The sequence below is a fragment of the Crassostrea angulata genome, chromosome 5 (assembly GCF_025612915.1).
Source record: "Crassostrea angulata isolate pt1a10 chromosome 5, ASM2561291v2, whole genome shotgun sequence".
NCBI classification, from domain to species: domain Eukaryota; kingdom Metazoa; phylum Mollusca; class Bivalvia; order Ostreida; family Ostreidae; genus Magallana; species Magallana angulata.
Window position 1 is genome coordinate 28342587 of NC_069115.1, and position 24696 is coordinate 28367282.

Below are 24696 nucleotides of genomic sequence, written 5' to 3' on the forward strand. Positions count from 1 at the left end.
AGTCTGTTTACTATTTACTTGTCCAAGGTGATGGAAATTGGGTATTATTTTTTTTTTGTGTTGGTTAAATGAATTGAAACTATGGTCAAATGTAAACAGACATAAATGCAGATACTAGTACATATATACATGTATAAGATGAAATTTTATGTAGAAAAAAAATAGCTCATTTTCATATATAATGTTTATGTAAATGTATTTATTATTTTTCCTGTGTCATAGAAACAATAAACAAGGGGTGGGGTGGTGTGGGGTAACTACATATGTACTAGTGACTGGTGTCTCATTCAAAGTAAATCTGTGACTCGCCTCTCATAAACATCACAGACACAGGAACAAAGACCATATATTATTTTGTTAACCAGATAACTACTATACTATCAGTACATACATTTATAGGGTACTAGTAAATTATTTTTTTTTTTTTGAAAAGTGTGATTGCACCTTTCACTTTCTATATTGCATTTCTGTTCTGTGTAGTGTATCTGGTGTGGATGTGGTATAAATGTTCATTGTGTAATAAACCATGACACCGGGTCTGGTTGTGCTGACTTATGTGACAAAAATAATAAAAAAATGTTTTAATAAATCTAGATTTTGTTTATTATTTTGTACATGAATATTCATATGATCATACTTCGAAGGCAGGGTGGGGTCATTGTGTGTCTGTCTGTCTCTGTCCATAGAAAATTTCTTTCGCGGTTTTCTCAGCAACTTCATCGCAGATGCTTGAAATTTTAACACACTCTTTGTTAAGGTGAGCCACATTATAGATTCATTTGCGAACCAATCAGACTTCTCCGTTCAGTTGTTTATTCTAAGCCCAAATTTTCGCAGGGTTTTCTTATTAACTATTCATTGCAGACGTTTGAAATTTTAGCACACCATGTATAGGCATGCCTTGCGATGGGATTCATTTTTGACAAATTTGATGTCAAATTCCTGCTAAGAGTCGATTTGCTTATTTTGTATATTCACATCAGAGGGGTGGTATCAGTAGTGAGCATTGGCTCACAGATATCTTGTACATTTCATTTACCTCATGTATTGGATGTGGCTGGTTGAATTATTCACTACACATCCAATACCACTGAACAATTGCATGGAGAGCTAGTGAGAGTCACTGACATCCATATGTACAAAATTTATGTATATATCTTGCATAAAGAAGCACGCACATTTACATTTGATTCCAACATGCGCTGTACATGTACAACAGTGTACATATATTCATGAGTTTCCGCCAATCTTTATTATAATAATCAGGTTTAGTATTGCTCCTTCAAGCGTGATTTCAAGGTACAATAAATTAATTACATTAAATTACAATATTTCTTTTCATAAGGGGGTCTAAATACATTTCTGTCGAAATCAGGCGTCAAATTGACATTTGATTATTTTGGACAATTTTTAATTTTTTTTTTAAATCCATATCGTATCCATCTTCAAATGATTTCCCGCTTCCACCTCAACAACAAAATCTAAAGTAAATGTATATATATTTTCTTTGGTCATCGCTCTTGTTTCATAAACTATAATTTTCTGAACACAAACATCTTTTTGCATGAAAAATTTCAATTTAAAAAAAAAAAATTTTTTTTGGGGGGGGGGGGTGGGGGTGGAGATTGGTATTTTTCCAAGTAATGTATGTTATATATTATCTGCTGAGTTCATTCATTTTTTTGACTTGTTTGTTGTAGTTAGCATGATTATTTGACGTAATTTTTTATTTTTGGAAAGGGTGGGGGGGGGGGGGCAAATCTACAAAAAAAAATATTAACAAGAACCCCCCCCCCCCCCTCCCAAGAAAATAAAAAATTACTTAAAAGTAATTTTGCAAAAAATATCTTTATACTTTTAATATCCGTATTGGGATGGAGTTTGTTAAATTTTATATATTGATAAGAAAAAAAAACAGCTAGAGAAATTAAGTTTAAAAAAAAAAAAGTATCCCGCCGACCACTGGCCTTGTGTGTCTGATTTTCTCATATAAAGAAGAAAATAAATAAGGTGTTCTAATTTCACGGACATTTGAAATATTTTAGAGTAACCAAACCAGTATTTCTTATTTTTTGCATGAAGTTGGTTGCCAACGTGCCTTTTGATCCGCGCCTTTTTTGTCTAAAGCGCGCGAAAGATACGGCAAATGTCGTAATTTTATCCCCTTCTTCAATAGTACATATGAAACGGTAGATTTTATAATATCATAAATTAAGCAATAATGAAATATCATACGGTAACACACAGTCATGCTTATTTATCAAATAATTTTGAGAAATAATCTCGGCAACCGGATGTGACATCACACATCATTTTGTTGCAAGAGAAAATGTCTATGTCTGTGAACTACAACGACCAAAGAAATGACCGATATATTCCTGTAGCACCATGTCACTCTTCGATGGTATAACTTTTTACATAGTTTTAGTTTACATTTAATGTTTCATTTAGCATTCAACAGTCATACGGGACGAAATAGTCGAAAAAGTTGACGAGAAAAATGGCATGCAGGCTTTTTTGTCGACATGATCGCTGCATGAATATCAATTGCGGTGTTATAATGTTCATATTTAGTGATGAATTGTCGGTTTCTCTAACACGAGTGGGCTCTTTTTGTGTCTATTTTCTTGAAATCCTTATTTTAGACAATTTGAAATGGGATATGTTGGAAAGGAAATAGATGCTCATATTGACATAATATTAACCAATTATAAGTTGAGCCAACTGCACGATTTGTGTCTATACATGTACTTGAATGAGTTAAAGGAATATATATCTATTGTTGAATCGAGTAATAGTGACTCCGAAAAGTTCTTCATGTGTTTTCTTCAAGCTGCGAGCATGCCTTTCATGTTCTTGTTAGGATAAAGGTCTTGGCATTGACAATGCAAAAGTGTATTTTTTTATATTTGGCAAAAAACATAGCATTTCCCCAACAATTTACACTGTTCACTTGGTCTGTTTTGATTTCCCCCTTTAATGCCCAGGGCTCGAAGTTGTATTATGTGACCTTGCAACTTCTGAATGCATGGTTACAAAGGTTTTTAAGGTTTAATAGACCCATTTGTTAGTATCAACCTCCACGATCACTCAGTTTACAACCATTGTCTTTAAACTTGAGGGAGTAGCATTATCATAATAAATACCTATAGAAGCTATGTTTTCTTATATGCCCTTACAGTTTATAGATAAGCTAAAAATTTTGATTCTCAATTAAATGAGAAAATGAAGTATGGATGTCAAGTCCATGCTTCCCAAGAATTTGTTATTAAAATTAACTAATATTATTTTTGAATTTGTCTTTCAGCTTTTGATGAAAAAGAGAAGTCACCAGACAAAGGATGGAGCCATTCATGCTTATTTTCCAACTCTGACTCAGTAGGAGAGAAAGACATTCCAACATCCAGTTCAGACACAGATCAACAATTGGATATCGAGCTGCAAGAAGAAACTGTTGTGATTGATTCGTCTGTTGAGGAAATCCCCCATGAAGTGTGTAGTGAAGGTACTCCACAAGTGTGTGAGGGGCAAGTGACAAGTTGTGAGGAGGCCATTGGGGTGGAGGCAGAGGGTGGGGGGACAGTGGAGATAGTGGACGGGAATTCTCAGGAGAGCAATGAAGGGGAGGTTCAAATAGTGGAAAATGGGTGTGATCCTTCTGTTGTTACAGAGACAGTGAACCAAGTGCAAGGTTTGCAACAGCTACCCATAAAACTACAGAACGAAAAAGGCCAAGTTTTGTTCACCATAACTGGGAATTTTGACAAACCTGAAGACAAGTCCCTGTTACAGAGACTCTTGGCCAATGGGGATTATCAGCAGTTGGCTAATAGAGCTAACTTACAGACTATTGTAACATCAACTGCAAATCATCAAACGGTTCAAACAGCACAATCGCCACAGGCACCAACAGTCATTAACAGCCCTTCTACAGAGCGGGTTCTTGCTCAGACACCTACCATTGTTAAAAGCCCTTCTTCTGCACAGGTCCTTGCTCAGTTAGTTTCACAGTTAGGAGCTGCCAGTGCATCAACTAATGCAGCAGATCCTCGGAATTTAAATCAAATTCTCAGCCAGACCAGAATATCGAAAGAGGATCTGTTAAAATTGATCAGAAGTAGTCGAGCAGGAACTAACCTGCAAGCCCAAGGCCAAAACTTAAATCCACAGCAGCCACAGGGTCAGAAAATTGGCCAAGTTCTGCAAAGTGCAGGCACAGGAGCTAAAACCCAGCAAGTGATAAATCCTATTCAGCTGTCTGCTGCCACACAGAAAGTTGGAACTGTTCTTTTCCCCAAGCAGTCAAGTGCAGCTACTTCCTTGGCAGGCCTGATTCAGAGTAGAGCCAACCAGAGTGCTGCTGTGGGAACCGTAACAACAGCCGGTCATAGAGTCAGTGTTCAGCAGCAGCAACCCCTGGACACTTCCGGTGTGAAGGTTATTCATGTGGCCCCGACTACACCTGTAAAGCAAGGTGTAAATGTTACTAACAACCAAATGTAAGTTTTTTTATTCCAAGGGAAGATAGTTCAATGCATGAACATTAATCAGGCCTGCTATTCCCCCTCTGTTTCTCTCTCTCTCTCTCTCTCTCTCTCTCTCTCTCTCTCTCTCTCTCTCTCTCTCTCTCTCTCTCTCTCTGTGTTTTGTGTATAAACAAACAAAAGTTCAGCAATTACTTTTCAAGTCAAGATCAAAAAAGAAAAAGAAAGCAGAGAACAAATGAGCAATTTTGATTTCAATTTCTGTTCCAGAATAAGTCCACAGAAAGTCCAGACGACGATTGGAAGTCCTCGCACTGCGACCTCGGTACATCAGACGGTCCTGTTACCTAACAGTGGCACTAAGTACTTTATTGTGAACCAAACTAGCCCTGTACAGAATACAAATAGCCAGCAGGGGCCACAGCTGTCCTCTGTGATCAACTCGCCAAAGACCGGGGCCACCAGTATCCCCACTGTAAGACTAGCTGGTCAAGTGACACAGGGACCTATACGAATCATTCAGACTGGTCCCCAGGCCACGCAGGTTCATACACGTCTTGCCAGTCCCCGTTTTTCTACTAGTCAGCCCTCTACTCAGAAAATTGTCCTCCCTCAGACTTTGTCTTCGTTAACGTCCATTGTCGACAATTCGAATATTACTGTCTCTCGAGGGAGACCAGCATCAGTGTCTCCTGCAGTTAATGTAGGTTCCCCCACCCCCCAGACCGGAGTGAGTCAGTGCAGGATATTGAGACCCTCAGGGAGGGGAAGGAGGCCCATCAAAAGGAATTATTTTGTGGACCCACAGCTTGTGAAGAATAAGACAGCCACCAGTTCTGTGTTAGTTGGGCCCAATTCTCAACAACTCATCACCAGTGGACCCAATTCTCAACAACTCATCATAGCAGGGACTCAGGACCCAGTACAAGTTTTGCAGGTTAATGCAGTTCAGAAAATGTTAAGTAATGGTAAAGGAATGGTGAATCATGCAGCAAATCACGCGATTGTTACTGTGAATAATATGGGTCAGAGAAACTCTTCTTCTCCTGCTCAGGGAAACACCTCCCTTGTTGAATACAGTGATTCGGATTCGCTTTCAACTTCTTCGGAAAAAGACAATGAATCAGGAGAGCCACCAAAGCTCCAAGCCGCCGCTGGTCCAAAATTATCGAATGGCGTCGTTTTGATGCCAAGCACCTTATCAGATGCGATAGCGAGAGCCAAACCCACCGAGAAAATTCCAGTGAACACTCAAAGCACAAATCTGAAGTTCATAAAGAACGTTGTGTATAATATTCCACTGAAAGGAGAGAAAAAGTTTTACAGATTTGATGGAGAATATCTTGTACCTGAACTGGGTAAGGAAATGATAAAGCAGGAGAGAGGGAAATTTTTTTTAGATCAATAGAAAATGAACTAGTATAAGAGGGTGGAAAAACCGGATGTACAAAAATATATACTCGTTCATGTGTTGTAAGATGAAACTACAGTTTTATAGTTATGATAAAGATGTTTAATATTTTTGAAGTCTCGTTGAACTGGATTTTGCAGGAGACTTCCATAACTTTCGACAATTTTCCACAGACACTGTGATTTTTGTCTTGTAGATGCAGGTGGGATGGTAGGAGGGGGAGTTGGAGAGAAGAAGGAAAAGACACTGAGGGGTAACGCTACAGGGCTACACATGAATACCCCACAGGCAAACAGGTGAGAGCAAAGTTTATACTGATATGCTGTCAGTTACTATGAAGGTGGTATGGGACATCTGACAATATTAATGTGGATTAAAGTACATTATGACTAAAATACTTTCACCGGTTTGGAATTTAAAAAATTTTACATTATTTAACCAAAAAATATGTTTTTAAAATGTTTGGAATGAAAAAATTTTAAAATCCTTAATGGGATTCAAACTTGTGACCTACAGTTTTGTAGTGAGCCTTCTAACCCACTTCGCTACGCTGTTATACGACAATTTTGGGAAAGAAACTATTTATAAATTTACACTTGATTTCGATAAATAGTGCATAACAATGTGGAGTTGTCCCATACCACCTTAATTGATTTTAAAGATAGTGTCAGCTTAGTGTCAGCTATTCATTCCTTTAGACTTTTGTATGAGAATGTAAATGTACATTCTGTAGTTATATAATTGATAAATCTAAAGGGATAATGGTGTAGGTCTACACATACATACTTCACAGACTAACAAGTGTTAACAATGTTTTTAATCATGATGAATATCAAAGTCATGGTACCAGATGAATATGGAAAAACTAAGAGTATTTAGTCTACCAAACATCCTTGAGGACTCAAAGCTTAAACAAGCTTACTTTTGCTTTAGTCTCACTTTTACACAGAGTATTCCTTTTATAAAAGTGAGACTTGGATCAAAAGTGAGGCTGATGAAGTTTTATGGCATTTGGGGCCAGTACTGTGAAGTCTAGCTGGTAAGACTGGTCCATTTTATGAAAGAGTCAGTCTACAGGTATTTTATAGTAACTGTTGCTGGTTTGTTTCAGTGCTACCCGGACTTTCATGAAGGCTGTAGAGGCAGTTGGCAGCAAAGTGTTCAAAGATGGCCGATTCTGGAAACACAGCACCGGACCTCAGGCTATAGTTGGCGGGTATAGAATACACTATTAATAGTGGATATCATATCTGTCAATCCCTTTATAGGCCTTCAATGACTGTGAACTAAATACATGCTGATGATTACTGTGGTTTCATTAATATTCAAGGGTGTCAATTTTCGTGGATAAAGTTAAAATCTCAGTTTCAAGGATACGTAAATTCATGGCCAATGACCCTAATAATACACAATGTTAATAGAAATTGCATTTCAATGATCATTTAATTTTGTGGATCAATATAAAGACGAAATCCACGAAAATTAGTATTAAAGGAATATTGATGAAACCACAGTAATTAGAGCTATGAAATTTTTGTCTGCTGTTATATTTTATGTTTAAGTTATTATTTGAGTCTCTACATGTAAATGAAAACTGAGAGGCATGGCAAGCATGAATTTCATTTACTCTCTATCCTTAACATTCAAGATCATTTTTTAATTGTAATCAGCTGATGCAATGTTACAACTTGAAAAATGATATGTCTGAAAAATAGATATTGGCCGTGAGGTTTGCGAATATGTGACGGTTTTATTTTTGTTGTTGAAATTTTATGCTTTATTCTTATAGGACGGCCACCACTATTTATGAAGATGGGCAAGGAGATACAGCAGGTAAATATTGAAAAAATCAGAATGTTTAGGTTTCGTTTACATTGCAGCATGCATGTATGTACTAGGATGATACAGCTTTTAAAGACTATCATAATGTTTTGTTTCAGACTCATCTAGTCAGGCAAATCAAGGAAGAAAAAGACCCATTGAAGTATGATTTGATTTTGTATAAAAGAATTTTTCTCAATACCTCTATCAATTTTTCTTTGATAGAATGCCATTTACTTTTTTTTCATACAAGTACAAATTATACTGCATGATTAGTTTACTGCAAAAGGTTTTGGACGAATATCGCATTCCAAATACTGAGTTAAACATGAATTACTAAGATGAATTAATTATTTATAACAAGTAGTATTTTACAGTAAGGTTCTGATCTGAAATGGATGGGAAATTCAGGCAATTGAATAAGTTACTGAGTAATTGATATGTTCCAGTAAAGAACAACCAATTAGCATTAAGTTTGTGTACCCAGTGATTTTTCAGTTATCAATCTCTGTACAGGATGTTTCTAATTTGCCGCCAATCAAAGACGACGAGGTGCGATTGGTCCACTGCAAGTTCTGCGGATACACGAGTTTCACGGTTAGGTCATGTGAGCGATGTCACCGCACATTCCAGGTGGACACCAAGATCGAAGTACAGAAAAAGAAGATGAAGCAAGATGAAGGCACTGTAGCCACGTCCACGATCTCAAAACAAACTTTTTACGGGAAACCCACAATGACCACCTCCACTCCTGTTCTATACAGTACTCAGGTGACTGGTAAGGACGGGAATACGATAGTGTTGAACTATGTCAATCAGGGAAGACGCGTCAATCTGGACGGAAAATCATACAGGTCCCCGTCGGTGATACGCGGCGGAAAACAGCCCAGGAAAACCTATACCTCAGAACCAGGTACATTAGAAAGTATTGTCATTAGGACGTAGTGTATGTTTTTTTGTAATGAAATTGTTATGTTTGGAGTGAATGTTCATAGGTTTCTTTTGAGATTTAATTGTGTTATTTTACAGTAACGATATCCATATCATCGGACGAGGAAGAAGAGCAGGAGAAATCTTCCGTCCCAGGATCCACTGCAACAGGAAGTGTCTCCACGCCTGTCGCAGAGAAGGACGACATCGGACAGCTACTGGACAGCATTCCTCAGAACAAGCGACCCGCCTCCCCGACCGCTCAGGTCGGCAGTAGGGTGGTCAAGATGGAGGATGAGGTATGTCTCTATCAAGCTAAAAAGTTCAATGATGTGTAACCTTCCAGGCTATAGTCATACAGATGATTCTTGTGTAGTATCCTTAGAGTTTTCATGTCTGTAACTTCTTGTGAAATTTCCTAAGAGGTATGATATATACATGTTTGTATTACCCTATGTTGTATATTTGTATACTCCATGTATCTTCAACATTGCATACTTCGAGAGCATGAATAATTTATTTTAATCAGATCATTTAACATTTTACATGTTGTATCGATGAATCTTTCACAGAAAGGAAAAACTGTGCTTATACGGAAAAGCGCAAGACGGAAATCCCCAACTAGACCTCCCTCCAGAGGGTCAACTACGAATAGTGCTGCTAATAATTCTTCACAATCTGTAACTTCCCCTGAACCAGTCGACGTTTCATCAGTGAACTTCATCGCCAAAGCCATACGTATTGGCTCTGTGCCAGCCAGTCCTGTGGAACCAGTGTTTCTGTCTGAGGATTCTATTTCATTTTATGTAGAATGTAAGTTCAAATACTTGATGAATTCTTTCAATTTAAAACTGTTTCACAAAAAAAGCAACACCTTGAGCTTTTAGAATATGTGTTTCAGTGATTTGCAAAGGTTTGTGAAGAAAAAAAAAAAAAAAAGAAATATTGAAAGAAATTTTGATGAACTAAATAAAAATTTTGTCTTATATAGGTGAGAACTCATCTGAAAGATTCATTATTAAACCAGATGAACTACAGCAATGTATGTTTTGTCTGGAGAACAAACCTGTGATTTTCCTTAAGACCACTCCCGAGTTTGCTGAGAGAGTCAGGCAATTGCTGAAGATTGAAGAAAAGAATGAAAACAGCTGGTTTGATCCCAATGATGCAGGTAGGATAATTTGTTTTGATAAATGAAAGGTAAGGAAAAAATGTGAGAATCTGGGTTTTAAAAAAAAAAAGTTCATTCCTTACAGAGGTTATTTTATGTTTGATTCTCTCTTTAAAAGATTGAAATACAAAATTCCCTTTTGATAGAATTTATCAATGAACAGTTTTGATGAAAATTTCTAATTCAGAGTACAGCAAAACTCGGTTATAACGAAGTCACGGAGACCTAAGAAATTACTTCGCTATATCCGTAATTCGATATAACCGTATAGGAAATTCATTAAATTTACATAGCTGGGGATCCAAGATGACTTCGCTATATCCGTAAATTTGCAATATCCGTGTTCGTACTAAATGAGTTTTACTGTATATATATATAGTTAAGATAGTTTACATAGTAGTTTTGTTTAGGTACCTGACATTAGTTTGCCATATATTTCAGCACTGAGGTACCAGTTCATTACTATAACAATGGTGGAGCTGGGATCCCTCACCTACCCCAAACTGAATAGTGTCCTCAGCAAGTACCCCCATCCCAAGGGTCAGGCCTTTCCCTTCATCGTGAAGATGACCGGGGAGGAGGCCCTGATTTACCGGAAGGAGATCCTGGGGGAGGGGGAGGAGAAGGAAGGGGAGGGTCAGGCAGACCCAGCTCCCACCACCCAACTCCAGCCCCAGCCCCAAGAGAGGTCCCCCTCCCCACCCAAGATACTATTCACGGGTCCAGTGGTCAAGTGAGTATCTAGTGAAGTCTTGCATGGAGTATGTTGTTGACCTAAAAATGACATGGATATCATAAGTGTAAAGAGAAAGTACATTTTTTTTTTAAATCATGCAATTTTGTGCACAAGTCTATACAAATATATTGCTCATATTTGCTCTCAAACATTTCTCTGACGAATACACTCCCAGAAATGTCAAAAACAGTCTTGTGAAGTCTTGTTAAAGGCCAAAAAATTTATCAATCCTTTATGTTGCTGCTTTCTGAAAAGAGCTTGTTTGCAGCAAGTGTCCTATAAGAGACAGATAATGTGTTAAGCAGCTATGTGTATCTTCTCAAAGTCAGAAGATCATTCTCTCCTTGTAATTCATTGGAAGCCATTAAACAAGTGTTGTCAATTTCAGATTAATAACATTCCCTCCACCCCCTGCCCCTGGGGGCATCCAAGTCACCAATGAAGATCTGTCCTGTCTAGAGGAAGGGGAATTCCTCAATGATGTCATCATCGACTTCTATCTGAAGTAAGACTTTGATGTCATAGTTTAGTTTTCAGATCAATAGTTAAAAAGCTTACTATTTTATATTTTAACTCTTTTGGTTGGTTTGTGGCTATAACTTGAAGACAGATGCCAGTGAACATATTATCTGAAAAGTTTTTATAAATTTGGGAATGGCTGTGTGAAAATTCTACGATGACAGAATTTTAGAAATTTTATAGATGTCTACCTAATATCGATGAAACTGTAAAGGTAAATTTGATGACTATCCATGTTACTGTAAACCAATTTTTATATGCGATGACTTTATTTCAAGATTAACCTGAGAAACATCCGGTCGCAGCGACTAATTTTCACGATCAAACCTTATTGACAATGGTGTTGTTATTACACCTATTGGCTGTGACTGAATTGTGATGAAGAGGCTCTTTCAAACGTTGTGAAAATTTCTTGCACGCAAATAAAAGTTGGTTATCAAAATTAAAAGGATATGATTAATTCTAGGTATCTCTTCCTGGATGTGCTGAGTGACAGAGATCGGGAAAGAACGCATGTATTCAGCTCCTTCTTCTTCAAGCGCCTCACCCAGCGACACGGTCAGAGGGGAGTGGAGGCAGACATGGCTGACAAAACGTAAGACTTGAGGGGATTTCAATTTTTTGGGTGTACAAAACGTCATGTTGATGGACAAGCATGTCCATGTAGTTATACTCATATGCAAATCATGGTGATTTTTTACTTAAATTTTCAAACCTTTCACTCCAAATTTATCGTAGTGTTAAAAAAATTTATGAGCTGAGAGGATTGTGGATATATCGGAAGTAGTATACATTTCAATTAACTACGAAATGTATAGCATATGATCTGGGATACACTATTAAATTTACTCAATGAAACAGGTGTAGGGACTTTGAACCCATTTCAACATGTCCGTGGTATTTAAGATATTAATGTTTCAAACACTAATGGTTTGCAATATTCTTAAATTACAATTGATTGACAAAGATTGTATTGTAATTTCTGTTAAAGACTGCAGTAACTGTTGAAATTCTGAATTCATTACATTGATGTAATTTTAATAAAACATATCATGTGACTAAGCGAGAATATACAAATGCACCTCTAAAATGTGTGTTAAGAAAACTAAACACATATCTAGTAACTGTTGGCATGTGTTATCAAACTCATGATAATTGAGAGTAGATTGCCTGTTTGACAATTTCTGTGTTGTTTTTTCTTTCAGACCTGCAGAAAAAAAGCATGCACGAGTCAAAAACTGGACAAAGAAAGTGGATCTCTTTGAGAAAGACTTCATCATTGTCCCAATCAATGAACAGTAAGTCAAGGGAGGAAATTACAAAAAATATCTGCATGTTTATTTTTTGAAAGAGGATACCATTCAGTTCTCTAACTGCAAGCAATAAAAGTTTAACAACAAATGAGGATTTTTAAAATTTATGAAAATCTTTCACAATATCAATACTTAGTTCTACCTGTTCACAATTATTATCCCCTTGGGCAACTTGTTTGGAAGGGGATATAGCATCGCTGTTGTGTGTGTATGTGTGTATGTATGTGTGTCTTCCTCAGCTTGGAAGCAAGATTTAAAGAAAAAGCTTGCACAGATATTTATCAAACTTCGTACACTTATTTGGCATGGTAAAAGGACAAACCCTGTTAATTTTCAAGTCAATTAGTTGAATACTTTTTAATCTATCATTAAAACAGTAATTTTATGTACGACTCGACAATAACTACTTCCGCTTTACTACTGTGAAACTAAAGTGAAAGTAAGCAAATCAACAACTTGATATTTTTGGGATTTAGATCTAGTACAGGTAAAAAAAACCCCAACTTTTTGTAGTAATGGAGGGTTAATACAATTTGGTCTCCTCAATTACATAAATGTATATTCCTAAATAATGCATCCCTCACAAAATGATTCATGTCGTAAAGGGATGCTCCGCTTAGCGGTGCTTGTCTATTATTTGTTGTACTTTGTTTACCGAAATCCACCTTACAACAAAGTGTATTGAGTGGGGTTGGATAGTATTAAAAAAAACATTTTAGTGACCTTAAAAATAGTATGACTAATTCAGAATCAGGTCAAGGTCAAAATGAACAAAAAGGGCTCCTTGGCTCCTTTTACGACATTTTTTTTTAGTCATTCATGAACAGTTCTCGTTATTTCAGGTTTAAGTTATCAATACTCTCTTGCTTCTGTTCCTAATGATATTTATTTGTTGCTTTTTATTCACATTGCTCTATTGCTTTAGTTTCTTATTATCTATACTACGTTGCTTTAGTTCACACTGGTTCCTGGCTGTGATATGTTTCCCGGGCCTCCAGTCCATCAAACGGATTCCCTACATACCCAAGGCATCCAACCTGGTCACTCAGCTCACGGTGGAAGTACAGACCTTGTCTACTCCCAAAGCCAAAACAGCAGAGGAAAAGGGGGCTAAACAGGAAGAGGGACCAGACAATAAGGGGGGACCAGGCAAGGATGGGGAACCAGCAAAAGAACCAGCACCAGACAAGTCTCTGAGATGGTACAAGATACCAAAGTTGACAAAAAGTGGGGATGATGATAAAACTAATAGTGAAAGTAGCAATGGCCCAGTAAATGCCGGGCAAGATGGGGAGAAGGGTAAAGATAAAGAAGACGGAGAGAATGGAGAAAAAACTGCTGAGCCCATGGAGACGGAGGAAAATGAGCTTTCTAATGAACAGGTTGGTAAAGGAATAGATGAGTTGATAGAGAAAAAAATTAACATTGTTCATTATAGATACTGTACATGTAGGTACATGTAATAACCTCTTTTGTTATCAAGAAAATGAAATGATACAGATAAAAAAGGTGGAGGAGGACACAAATATGATAATAGGACCATTATACCATTATACAAAGACAGCTGCTGATTATTTTGTACAAATACAATGATACAAAATAATGATTCATAATAACTTTGTAGAAGAGGGAGATAGAGGAAGATTCTGAGGAAATGATGGACACCAGTGAAGCACCAAAGAGTGAAGACAGCCAGACAGACAGTGAGAAGTCCCAGACTCAGTGTGACTCCAGTTCTCAAAGTGAAAGTCAAGCTAAAAGTGAAAGTCAAACAAAAAGTGAAAGTCAAACTAAAAGTGAAAGTCAGATACAAACAAGTACCCCAACCAAAGAAGTGATGGACAAGCCTGTCAAGCTTCACTTTAGAGCCCCGATTAAGGTACTGTACACAGGTTCTATTGGCACCCCTTGTCTTGATCTTCTCATAACAGAAGCAAACCAGTTAATGAATAAGTAGCACTAATGATTTTTTTTTTATAGAAATATTTAGTAAATAAAGGTAGATCTTTAGTCATTACATTGAATTGAAACACTGTGAAAGCTCTGGAATGATCAAAACTAAGGATGACAAAAATTGAGATACTATGGAAGCTTTGGGGGGGAAAAAATGAACGAAAGACTTCATCAATAGGAGAAAAATCTAAACTCTAATATTTCGTTGATGGTGCCCCTTTGATGTATATGTGTCGGTCATTATTATGTAACATAGATGATTATACAGAGTTTTGAGATGCATTAATTTTGCTGTAGGATCTACGAGGCACTGAGCTGACTGAGGAGCAGATGAAGGACCCTGAAGTCCTCAAGAAATGTACTCAAGGCTGTAGACAGTAAGTGCCGTCCAAACGCTCAATCAAAAACACAAACTACAGTAGATTTCTGATCAAACATAGGGAATAAGCAACCTTGTAAAATTGTGGGAAGCCCCCTTGTTGTTATTTTTCTGGCAGCTGTGAACTACATGTATATGAAATTGTAATAAAAGTTTGGCGTTTACAATTGTATATTGGTATAAAATTGCAGAATGGCAAGAATTAAGTACTCACATGAAAATGGGAATCTACATTACATGCATTCACAGTGAAATGCATCTGTTAAGCAAGTTTTACAAGACAATTTCATATTCTAGCAAAGTTTGACCAATATATTTCATATTCCAATAAAGATCAAGCAGCCATTTTCCATAAAGTATGTCATTTCTAGGTATAAATTTCATAACAATTCCAGCATGGAAAATGATATGGGTAAACTTTATATATTAATACCAAGTTGTTTTGGATGAATGATAAATTTACAAACATTGAGTCCAAATGAATGGTAATGATGCTCAAGTACATTTCTTTTCATGTTAACTTTTTGTTTTCAGGCCATGCATTCTAGTGTTTGATTCCTTAGCTGGACAGAACAGATCTCGAATTGTCTCTATTCTTAAAGAGTAAGTATTATCCATGTGGTCTAGGCTCATATGACAAACCAATGGTCTGGGTTGTTATTATGCTTTTTGATCGAATTGGTTATTAATATTGTATATTAAATTATTTTCATAAAAATTATATATTATCTATTTTGATAGATGCAACAAAAGTAACTTTAGATTGAAATTTTTGCTGATTTCATGGAATGTCAAAAATTTGAATTTCTTTTTAAAATATCCAGTGTTTAAATTTGAATGTATTTTTTTGTGTGACAGGTATCTCCAGGTTGAATGGGACACTAAGAAGAAGACTCCGTTCAACCTGAAGGAGAAGATCCGGGGGAGCACCGCCACTAAGGTCCCCCAGCAGACAAACTTCAGTGACTGTGGGGTCTACATCCTCCAATACGTGGAGAGCTTTTTTGAGGTATGTTCACTCCTTGTCAAGGAGTCTCAGCATCAAATTGACCTGTATCTTTGTGTGTTTCATCAGTTGACCACCCGCTGTTCACAATTGAATATTATCTGATATTCCTTGGCCTTGACCAGACTTTTTCAGTAACTTTGGTTTGAAATGAGAACTTGAATTGAATGGTGCAAAATAGTCCACATATGACTCTTATTTTCAATGCCACACACATTTTACATTTACAAAAGAAAAATTTCATTTTGATACATTAATGCTAAGATTGATTGACTACTACATTGCATCCACTGATCTCATCTCTTGCAGTATTGTCTTCATCTTTGTGTCAGTATACTTCAGGCACATTGTGTGCCCCATTCTTGTTTTGTGATCGACACAGATACCTCTTCCATAAGCTTGTCATAAATCACTATTTTATATTATGCTTAATGACTCCATCTTCCTAGCTGATAATCAGTGACTTTTGTTTTCCAGGACCCCATTCAGGACTTCACCATTCCCCTGAAGCCCCTGACGGGCTGGTTCACCGAGGAGAAAGTCACTGCCAAACGGAAAGAGATCAAGGAGCTCGTGATGAGACTGAAGGAAACTCAGGAGAAAGGCAAATCCTGACACCCACACTGGACCTAGACCCGGTCAGGGTTCATAGATCGATGCAAGGCATTATTATTGAGTCCCTGTGAGGATAATTTCATTTGTTGTATTGACACATGGTGCTACAGTAACAACCCCCCCCCCCCCTTTCCATCCATTGTTTGTGATCGAATGCAAGAATTCAAAGTAAAGGAAAAAGTGATCATTTTTCAAATTGGTGATTTGGGGACTTGTGACAGACTATTTTGATTTGGATGTGATGTACCATACTTTCAGGAACTGAGGATTTGTTTGTGCTACATTGTATTATATCACATTTTTGAACAAATTTCATTCAACTCTGATGCAGTCAAAGAATACAATATTTTGAAAGGCGCCTGTTCATACATGTATATTCTCTGTTTTGTTTCTGATTTTTTTGTAGTTATTTTGTTTATATGGAAAAGGTTGAAGATATAGTATGCAAGAGAAATAAATTATTTTGGAGGATTACCATTAGAATAAGTGCTAGTCTTAGTGTAGATGAATGTTAAACTTGTTGGGAGTTGTTGATGATTCTATGGAGTAGTTCTCATTTTGTTCAGATATTTTAAAACAAGAATAATGTGTTAAACACATTATTTCTTGAGGTTCAAGGCTGTTTAGAACCAGTAGCATTAGTTCATAAGCATTGGGCTTATTATGTAAGCTGTTGATTCAAAAATTAATCCAATTGGTACCCCAAATAATATACCGGTAGTGTGAAGTATTTGTGTGTCTGATTTTGAATTACAAGATGTACTTGTGAATATGTTTGACTGCAGAAAAAGAGTGTAAAAATGGAAACTTTGTGTTCATTCATTCCTATCTGTGGCTGAATTTTTGCAAATGTATAGATTTGTGGAAGAGAACTCTGCTACAGTACATAAGAGTTATGATCTTGTTTGCTTGATAACAAAAAATGTACATACATGTATATTTGAGCAGCCATTTGCTGTAGATTTTCATTATAACAAACAATTCAGAAATATTGAATCGGATATAAACAAAAATTATCTATTTCTTTTTTTTACCCTGAAATTTGAAAATTATGCAATCTGTATACTTTTGAAAATGTCGTTCAGTATGGATGTTGAGTGTTTCTAATGAACACAGATGCAGAAATATCTTCTTGAAGAATAATGCGAGTTTGTACCAACAGATTGTTAGCTACACATAATGTGATTGTTAACTGCCAAAACGCGTAGACATAATGTACCCAAAGGAAATATTGTAGTTTTGCAAACTTTAAAGCTTTTTTGATAAATAGTTATAAAAAAAGAAATGTTTGCTTTGAGCACTGATTTCCTTAAAAGTCCCTTGGTAATTCAAACTATAATTGTAATGCAGATTTAATTTTCATAAGTAATGAATTACACTGTATACAAAAGTTGTCTTAATAAAATTACCCCAAAAATATATATACTAAGTATATATTTTGAAAATCTTTCCCATTCTACAGTATGCTTTATTTTAAGTACATTTAAATACTTATTCGTTTGGGCAGTAACTTTCCTATATGGTGTTAAAAGATAATTCTCTCTCTCTCTCTCTCTCTCTCTCTCTCTCTCTCTCTCTCTGTTCATTAGAATTAGGTTGTCAATACTGATCTAAAATTCCAACTGAAGTTTGTTTTTTTCTTCAGCAGTTATTCTAATTTTATTCATCATTTTTTATTAATGTGAAAATCATGAACTGTCGGAATTTGTTGATATTGGTGGACGTTAGATACAGGAGATATTAGAGGAGAATTAAACAGCAATATTCTGTTCTTTGTTTGTTTGCTCACATGTGTATTTGTGTACATGTATATTAAAAATTCCACATTTGTATAGAAGATCATGGATCATTTCATCATTAAAAACAATGTTGCCTGTTTGTTTTGTTTTTTGTTTGTTTGTTTTTTGGGTTTTTTTTGTTATGCATTCCATACCACACATGATGCACTATAGTATGAAATTTACAAAAATCGCACTTGATTGCATCTTTTTCTAAACCAACCCAAAAAAGTAGATAGCAAATCAGAAAAAGCAAGATACTTAAATACGGTATGTACTTGAATATTATGTCAGAGCCATACACCCCTGTCCGAAAACAAAGCATGTTCTTGATCTAAGCAGAGAAAAATCGGACATCTAGCGAGTTGTTTTAATAATCAGTCCCTATGTTCGGTGAATACACCCTGTATATCTGAACGGAGATAAAAGAATTTTTTTTGTATGCCTTGCCCATTTTCAAAAATAATGCTGAGATCTATTTATGAATCCAAATTTACTTCTGTTGTGAAAGTGCAATGTCAAATGCTTGAGGGTTTTTTCGGTCGTTTGAATTTCTTTCACGATCAATTGGTGTTTTGGATATAATCTGCTAATTTTTCAGAAATTGTAACGTTTTTACAAGAGCTCAGTGCAGACGTACGTGCAACTATATATTATATTTACATTTACCGAGTATGATTCCCCTTTTTCTTACAGAAATTTATAGTTTTTTCAAAGCTCTATAGAAACAGCCAGACTGAAACATACACGCCCCGTTTATCGATTGGTCGAAATCTACGGCGGCTGAAACTGACAAGAAAGTGACAGGATTGAATTTGACACGCCCTGTTTATCGATTGGTCGAGACCTACAACTACCTAAGAAAAATCACGGACTGCACAAACTAACCACGATGATGTCAGACTCAAAGTCCCACTGGAGACGATTTGGCTGTTTCTTTTAGCTAACGTACTTATGTACATTAACAGTAATTTAGTGAATTTTACTTACTTTTTACGCTCAATTTATTAATTAGTTAAAATAAAGAAGTTAATATAAACAATAAAATGCTCACTTTGGTGATTCATGCGGGTTATGAAGGTAGCGATCATTGCAGGAAAAAATTTACATAACCCGCTGGTAATGTATTTTTTCTGCAATGTCGCTACCTTCATGTGATTGTCCCAAATGAATCACCAAAGTGAGCATTTTATTGTTTAAATTATAAACACACAAGCACACTGCGGCTGACAGAAAATCACGACTCGCTCTATATATTTCTCTGTCCATGTAGAATACGGATAAAATCACCATTTTCTTGATATATTAGCCTATTGTGTAAAGTTTTGTACAAATACGAGTCATGAACTATATACAGATGCTAGAAAAGATCTCGATACTCAAACCAAGAGTTTAACAAAACACGATCCAACACGTCGATGAAAGTTTCTTTCTTTTTACTTAGGTGGATTCGACTCCTTTCCAAGCACAGGCTAGTGCTAATGCTATAAACTACAAACCAGCACACAGCGAGTGCAAAGTAAGGTACGCTATGGTTACAGGTACAGGAAATTAAGGTACGTTTTAGGTACAGGTAAGATATTCGGGTCGTGAATATGGCACCTGATAACACAGCGGAGAGAAAAACGAGGTACCATTTTCTATAGATGTTAGATGATATTGATACTGCAGTCGAGTTTTTGGTTTCAAGATGTCCCAGCACAGGCTAGTGCTTGTGAATTTAGCGCATGAGCACAAAGCAGGTACTGGGAAACCAAATAACCATTCATGGTTCTCTCTTCTAGCACACGATTTTTTTTCTATACCTGAATCCCCAAATAGAAAAAATACATTAATATAAGTGCTTTTTCTAATCCTGAAGGATCAGATCAAACGGCTGTAGTTGGTTATCGGACTTAAACTGTCCCAGCACAGGCTAGTGCTTATGAGTTTAGCACATGAGCACACAGCAGGTACCGGGAAACCACAGTTCCGAATTTTTCTCTCGAGTCAATGAAACCTTCAAGCAAGCTTTACCAAAAAACCTCTTAAGAATTAAAATTGATTACTGCAAAGTTGTCACATGAAAAAAAATAATGTGGCTTCTAATATGAGAAAAACAGCCATAAAAGATGCCAGTATCAGAGTCTACTCTTCCAGCACAAGCTTGTGGTGAACCAGCACACAGCAAGTGCGAGGGGACGCGTTGTCAACTCACTGAACACAACCAACTAACGTTAGAGATATATACGATATAGCAAATCAAAAAAAATAGGAAATGAATTTAAAATAGCCAATGAAATATGCTAAACAATTAATGGAAGTCAAGTGGTTAAACAATAAATAAAAATTACTTTGTTAGCATGATAAATTCTTGATTAAAAAAAATAAGTAGAAACAAAATTTTCGTATGGTTCTGTTTTTATCAAATCGAATGTAGTGCTAAGAGAAGGGATTTCCCAGCACAGGCTAGTGCTTATGTTAATGACTGATAAGCACAAAGCAGGTACCAGGGAACCCGAATCCTCATATTTAACAGCACAAAAGTGTATCCAAGAATCTATCATAAAAACCGACCTGGAAAACTGAAACCTATGTATTGAATGATAATTTGACCTTGTATAGGAAAACTTTCATAAGAAGGCTCTGATTTCCCAGCACAGGCTAGTGCTTATTTTAATGACTTATAAGCACAAAGCAGGTACCAGGGAACCCGATTTCTCATATAAAATGGATCTGTCTTAATATGTCTAACGGCGAAATTCCAACTAAAAACTGTCATACATTGAACTCTCTCAGAAATAAAAAAAAAAACAATCTCAATCGACGATTATCGTTGAAAAATCAACTCCTTTCCAAGCACAGGCTAGTGCTAATGCAGTTTGATAACCAGCACATAGCAAGTGCGAGGTAAGGTTAACAGTTGTGGAAGAAACCATCTCACTTCCTGTACAATTGGTTTGTAACGTGAGCCCTCAGACTTCGTGAATATGTATCAGATAGGCTCGGATTTCCCAACACAGGCTAGTGCTTATGAATGTAGCACATGAGCACGTGGCAGGTACTGAGAAACCGAAACCTAATCATCGGAGAAAGAGTGGGCTTTTTTGACGTCCGAAAGACGTAAGAAAACGTTTATAAATATTACGTTCAGTTTACCATACTGTTAAATGAAGCGTAACTCTGCCAGTATATCGAAAAACTCACAAATGAAACAAAAAACATGAAGATTTTTAGACCTTTCTCTCCAAGCACAGACTAGTGCTAATGAATGTAGCACATCAGCACAAAGCAAGTACCAGGAAATTACAAGTCTTGATTTACCCCGTGATTGCGATGTTCGACCAACAATTTTCCCAAGCATGTACGTAAAACCTTAAACAATATTTACATGATTTTTATTGCTGGGTTTCTTTTGTATTCAGTTAACCGTCTATTCGATGACTGGTGGACTCCTCTCCCAGCACAGGCTAGTGCTAGTGCTAAGTTGTAAACCAGCACACAGCAAGTGCAGGGGGACGTTGTAAGCAGAAAGGGAAACGAAAGAAGGCCTATGCACTTTGATGTACGGTTATTTTTTTTGTAAATAGAACGTAACCGTATTATTCTTAATCATCAATCATGTGGAATATTATGACGTATCTTCTAAACTAGTGATAAGAGTAAAGCTAAGACCAAAATCATAATTTCAAAGAAATGATTAAGGCATCATTTGTGCGGTCGAGATGACTGATGAAGTGCGAAGAGGAGGGATTTCCCAGCACAGGCTAGTGCTCATATTAATGACTTATAAGCACAAAGCAGGTACCAGGGAACCCGACTCCTCATATTTAACAGCACAAAATGATACCTAATGATAAGTTACACAGGCCTAGAAACCTAAAGCCTATAAAAATTGATATGAAGACAGCTATCATAAGACGGCTCTGATTTCCCAGCACAGGCTAGTGCTTATGAAAGTAGCACATGAGCACAGAGCAGGTACCGGGAAACCAAAACCCACGCATTAAGGAAGAGTGGTATTTTATACCCTCAACTCAATACCATGGTAAGAGAACATTTTTTTCGATGACTGACGGATTTTTTTGTCTCCAAGCACAGGTTAGTGCTAGTGCTAAGTTGTAAACAAGCACACAGCAAGTGAGAGGGAACGATGCATGCAAACAGAACAAAAAAGAGAGCCTATGCAGTTTGAATTACACACTTATTTTTCGTAAATACTCGTAACCATAACTCACTGGTAGTAACCGTATTACATGTATATTTAAACATGTAGAATATTATGACATATCATTTAAACAAAAGATCAGAGTAAAGCTGAGACCAAAATCATGAGAAATGATAGATGCATCATTTGTGCGGTTGAGATGGCTGAAGTTCGAAGAGGAGGGATTTCCCAGCACAGGCTAGTGCTCATATTAATGACTTATAAGCACAAAGCAGGTACCAGGGAACCTCAATCCTCATATCAAATAGCACAAAATGATACCTAACGATAAATTACACAGACCTAGAAACATAAAGCCTATAACAAACTGATATGAAGACAGCTATCATAAGACGGCTTTGATTTCCCAGCACAGGCTAGTGCTTATGAGAGTAGCACATGAGCACACAGCAGGTACCGGGAAACCAAAACCTATAAGCATAAAAGAAGAGGGTTTTTTGTCATTGTGGTAATGTTACATCCTCTGCGATGACTATTGAATTCCTCTCCTAGCACAGGCTAGTGCTAGTGCTGAATTGATAACCAGCACACAGCAAGTGCAAGGAGATGTTGTAAACTTACTGAAATAAATCAATCAATGTTAGATAAATGCAAATAGAACCATCAAAGAAAACATTTGCCTTTAGATTACAAATATTCCACTGTACATCATAATAGATTGACACTTATGTTACAAACCTTTACTCAGTGACGGACGTCTAGAAGCACAAAATAGGGTCTCAAATCCTCAGACATATTCAAAAGTACAAAATAGTCGTGATAAATACTAATATATCATATGTACCAAGAAATACTGAAGCGTAAATTTTGTATATATTTAATTGGAAGATTTTTGCCGTAAAGTAGAATCTGGTTTCCCAGCACATGCTAGTGCTTATGAATGTAGCACATGAGCACACAGAGAGTACCGGGAAACCTAATTAAAACTCAAACTTCTAAAATATGTTTGAAATGAATACAGGTAAAATGAAAGCAATAAATCGCAAATAAGATCTGATTTCCCAGCACAGGCTAGTGCTTATGAATTTAGCACATGAGCACACAGGAAGTACCGGGAAACCGCAATCTTCACAACATATCAACATGTTAAATGGAAAAAGGAAACCGTCATGTGATGTTAAGTATTATGTTGTTGGGGTTATAATATCAGTACATGTTAACTATCAGAAAATCTAATGTCCCAATAATGTAGTCTTTTGTATCGTCGAATTTCCCAGCACAGGCTAGTGCTTATGAATGTAACACATGAGCACGCAGCAGGTACCGGGGAATCAAAGTCTTAATTCTCTCCATAACAGCTGTCAAATGTATATATCAGTCATATTAAATAATATAAAAGCAAAACAAACAAAAAATAATAATAATATGTAGAATCAAATTTCCCAGCACAGTATAGTGCTTATGAATATAGCACATGAGCACAGAAAATGTACCAGGAAATTTAAAACCTTGCAGTAATGACATTTATATCTTTGCTTTACCTAGAAATACAGAGTACATGTATTAGTAGTTGTCGCTAGGACCTGATTTCCCAGCACAGGCTAGTGCTTATGAATTTAGCACATGAGCACACAGAAGGTACCAGGAAATCATAGTCCTTACTTCTCTAATAAGTATTGACTGGATATCATATAAATCAACAGATCGTTTAAAGGATCAAACTTCCCAGCACAGGCTAGTGCTTATTATTTTAGCAAATGAGCACAAAAAATGTACCGGGAAATCTTGAGCCTCATACTTCAAGATGAACACACGATTGATATCAACACTACATAGAAATAAAAGTTGATCTTACAAGTTGTCATCAGGACCTGGTTTTTCCCAGCACAGGCTAGTGCTTATATGAAAGTAGCACATGAGCACACAGCAAGAACTGGGAAATGGCAGTCCCATATTCCTCAAATCACAATTCATATTACTTGAAATAAAATATTCTTACCTGCAGACAGCGAGGTCGTGCTTCACTCGTCCTTATTCCACGTCGTCGCAATTTTCTAGGATTACCAGCACAGGCTAGTGCTAATGTCCAATAACACATAAGCACACAGTATGTGCTAGGGATCCTTAAGTTTGTAAAATCCATGTGTTACAAAACATAGGAATTTCCAGGTTCTGCACATCAAAATATCATAATACCCCCCAAAATGCTGAATCGAAGAATTCAAATTCTTTAGACTATTGACAAAATTGGCCCCCTATCCCAGCACAGACTAGTGCTAGTGAGAATGTTAAATACTAGCACATAGCAAGTCCCAGGAAAGTAGGTCCAACATTAGCTATAGAGCACATACATTACTTACTAAAAAAAATCTCAATGAATGCAAGTTCTGCGCTTTAATCTTAGCACAAATAAGTGCTACCTGTCAATTCAAA

General features: G+C 36.6%; 1 protein-coding gene across 1 annotated transcript; it reads left to right on the top strand.

Annotated features, from left to right (window-relative positions):
• Positions 1-2310: 2310 nt before the first annotated feature.
• On the top strand, positions 2311-18216 carry LOC128186379 (uncharacterized). The gene is made up of 21 exons (XM_052856180.1): positions 2311-2404; positions 3308-4499; positions 4755-5842; positions 6092-6191; positions 7007-7111; positions 7685-7728; positions 7836-7879; positions 8233-8629; positions 8746-8945; positions 9219-9459; positions 9638-9817; positions 10259-10550; positions 10942-11058; positions 11539-11667; positions 12278-12370; positions 13341-13767; positions 14010-14264; positions 14636-14715; positions 15252-15320; positions 15576-15726; positions 16201-18216. Exons 1-21 carry the CDS (start codon positions 2389-2391, stop codon positions 16336-16338), a joined length of 5358 nt encoding a protein of 1785 aa, XP_052712140.1. The 5' UTR covers positions 2311-2388; the 3' UTR covers positions 16339-18216.
• Positions 18217-24696: the final 6480 nt, after the last annotated feature.

Excerpts from the sequence above, each read along its gene's own strand:
- LOC128186379 (XM_052856180.1), top strand. Across the intron at positions 5,843-6,091 it reads ATATCTTGTACCTGAACTGG|ATGCAGGTGGGATGGTAGGA; the intron begins GTAAGGAAATGA and ends TTTGTCTTGTAG. Across the intron at positions 8,946-9,218 it reads TGGTCAAGATGGAGGATGAG|AAAGGAAAAACTGTGCTTAT; the intron begins GTATGTCTCTAT and ends AATCTTTCACAG.